Consider the following 1,904-nt stretch of genomic DNA (forward strand, 5'->3'; position numbering starts at 1 on the left):
GCGTACGTACCGTCCCCGTCTCATGCAGCGCCCGCAAGATCGACGGTGCGACGCGCCCCCCCACGCCACAGCCCAACAGCCGGAGCGAGCCTCCCTCCCGACCGCCTCCCTCCCCGCCGCCTCCCTCGCCGCCGCCTCCCTCGCCGGAACCGCACTCGCCACCAAGATGGCTGCCGCCCTCGCTGCCTCCCTCACCGCCCTCGCTGCCTCCCTCACCGCCCTCGCCACCTCCCTCACCGCCCTCGCCACCTCCCTCCCAGCCCTCGCCGCCTCCCTCCCTGCCCTCGCCGCCGCCCTCCCCGCCGCCCTCGCCGCCCTCGCCGCCGCCCTCGCCGCCCTCGCCGCCGCCCTCGCCGCCCGCAGCAAGCACCGCCTCCTCCCACGCCGCGGCGGCGGCGGCAGCGAGCGACTCGCGCGCGGCGCCCGTCCGCTCGCGCAAAAGCCCGAGCAGCGCCTTGTCCGCCACACCGAGGCAGCACAGGCCTCCGAACGACGCGCTCGCAGACCGCAGCGCCACGGAGGCATCGCCGAGCCGGCCAGCCTCGAGCGCGGCGTCGAAGCCCTCCAGAGAGACGTGCATGCGGGACAGCGCCTGCAGCACGGCGCTCACCGACTGCGCCGATGCGATCTCCTCCCGGAGCCGCCCGCGCCGCGCAGAGATGCCCTGCAGCCGCTGCTGCAGCGCCTCGTGGCCGACCGACTCGAGCCCGCCGCGCAGCTGGCGGAGGCGCTCGGCGACGCTCTCGCCGAGCGCGAAAGTCGTCTCCATCTCCGGCCGGAGCGCACTGACGACCTCGACCATCTCCGCCTCGGCGGTCTCGATCCGGCCGCGCACCTGGTCGAGGTGCGAGCGGAGCGGCGCGCCCGCGAAGAGCTGCTCCGGCGCAGAGCCCAGCGTGTCGCGGAGGAAGGACAGCAGCGCCTCGGACGCCTGTGTCACCTTCGCCTCTGACATTTGGGAAATAAAAAGAATCCGTCTCAGGGGTGTTGCATAGGCGGGGAGTCTCCCCCGCTGGTCTCCTCCTTCCCATTTTTTCTTTTCTTTTGAGAGCAGGACGCCGGGTTTGTCTTGTATGTGCATGTCGGGCCTGGGTGTGTGTGAGGGGCCGAGGGGCGGGAGCGTGCGGGGCAGAGGCCCAACGTCGGGCGGCTTGTCGGTGCACTGACGGTCGGCCGTCAGAAAACACGCCTCCGTGGCTCGGGTTACACCAATCCTCGCTACCCAAAGAAAGAAAGAAAGAAAGAAAGCAGACAACCCAAGGGAGGGATGGGAGGACGGCACGCCGCCACCACACAGGGATTTTAAGGAGAGGTGTGCGCTACCCAACGCGCCAAAGGAATTCCACGGAATTTACTTTTTGGCCAAAATCGCGGCGCCCGCGTAAAAAGGCGGCGCTGCAGCGCTCGCCGCCAGCCCGCCCCGTCGCCCCACAGCTGCAACCCGCCTACAGTGAGCGGCAGCACGTCTGCGCGCCATGGACTGCTGTTCCTGCAACAACAAGAACGAGATCGTCGAGCCCGCCCCGGCGGCCGATCCACCTCCAGAGCCAGCGCCGGCGCCAAAAGAGCAGGAGAGAGGCCGCCGCCAGGAGAGAGAGCGAGAGGAGAGAGGCGCGCTCGCGGCTCGCTGGAGGGCGGATCGCTGGCCGCGTCCGCGCGTGTGGTCGCCTGGCGGGACGAGTCAGCGGTGCCGGCGCGGCCCGCGGCGCTTCCCGGGAGAGAAAGTCAGCTCTCTCGGGTGCTTTTGGTCAGGTGGTCTCGTTCGGGGCGTGGACGTCGGACGCGGACGCGGACGGCGTCGCCGACGCCGGCGCCAACGCCGGCGCCGGTGCCGGTGCGAGCCAGGAGTGGCTCAAACTCAGCGAGGAGGAGCCGATGTTTTACGGGAGCGGAGGCGCCCTCGA

At 70.7% G+C, this 1,904-nt stretch overlaps 1 protein-coding gene across 1 annotated transcript; it reads right to left on the bottom strand.

Moving 5' to 3' along the window:
* Window positions 1-10: 10 nt before the first annotated feature.
* EMIHUDRAFT_255605 (hypothetical protein) lies at window positions 11-955 on the bottom strand (the record flags this gene model as incomplete). Its single annotated transcript, XM_005772099.1, has 2 exons — window positions 11-139; window positions 371-955. Coding segments are annotated over 2 exons (714 nt in total), but the record flags the coding sequence as incomplete, so codon positions are not given.
* Window positions 956-1,904: the final 949 nt, after the last annotated feature.

The sequence above is a fragment of the Emiliania huxleyi genome, assembly GCF_000372725.1.
Source record: "Emiliania huxleyi CCMP1516 unplaced genomic scaffold EMIHUscaffold_3659, whole genome shotgun sequence".
NCBI classification, from domain to species: Eukaryota; Haptophyta; order Isochrysidales; family Noelaerhabdaceae; genus Emiliania; species Emiliania huxleyi.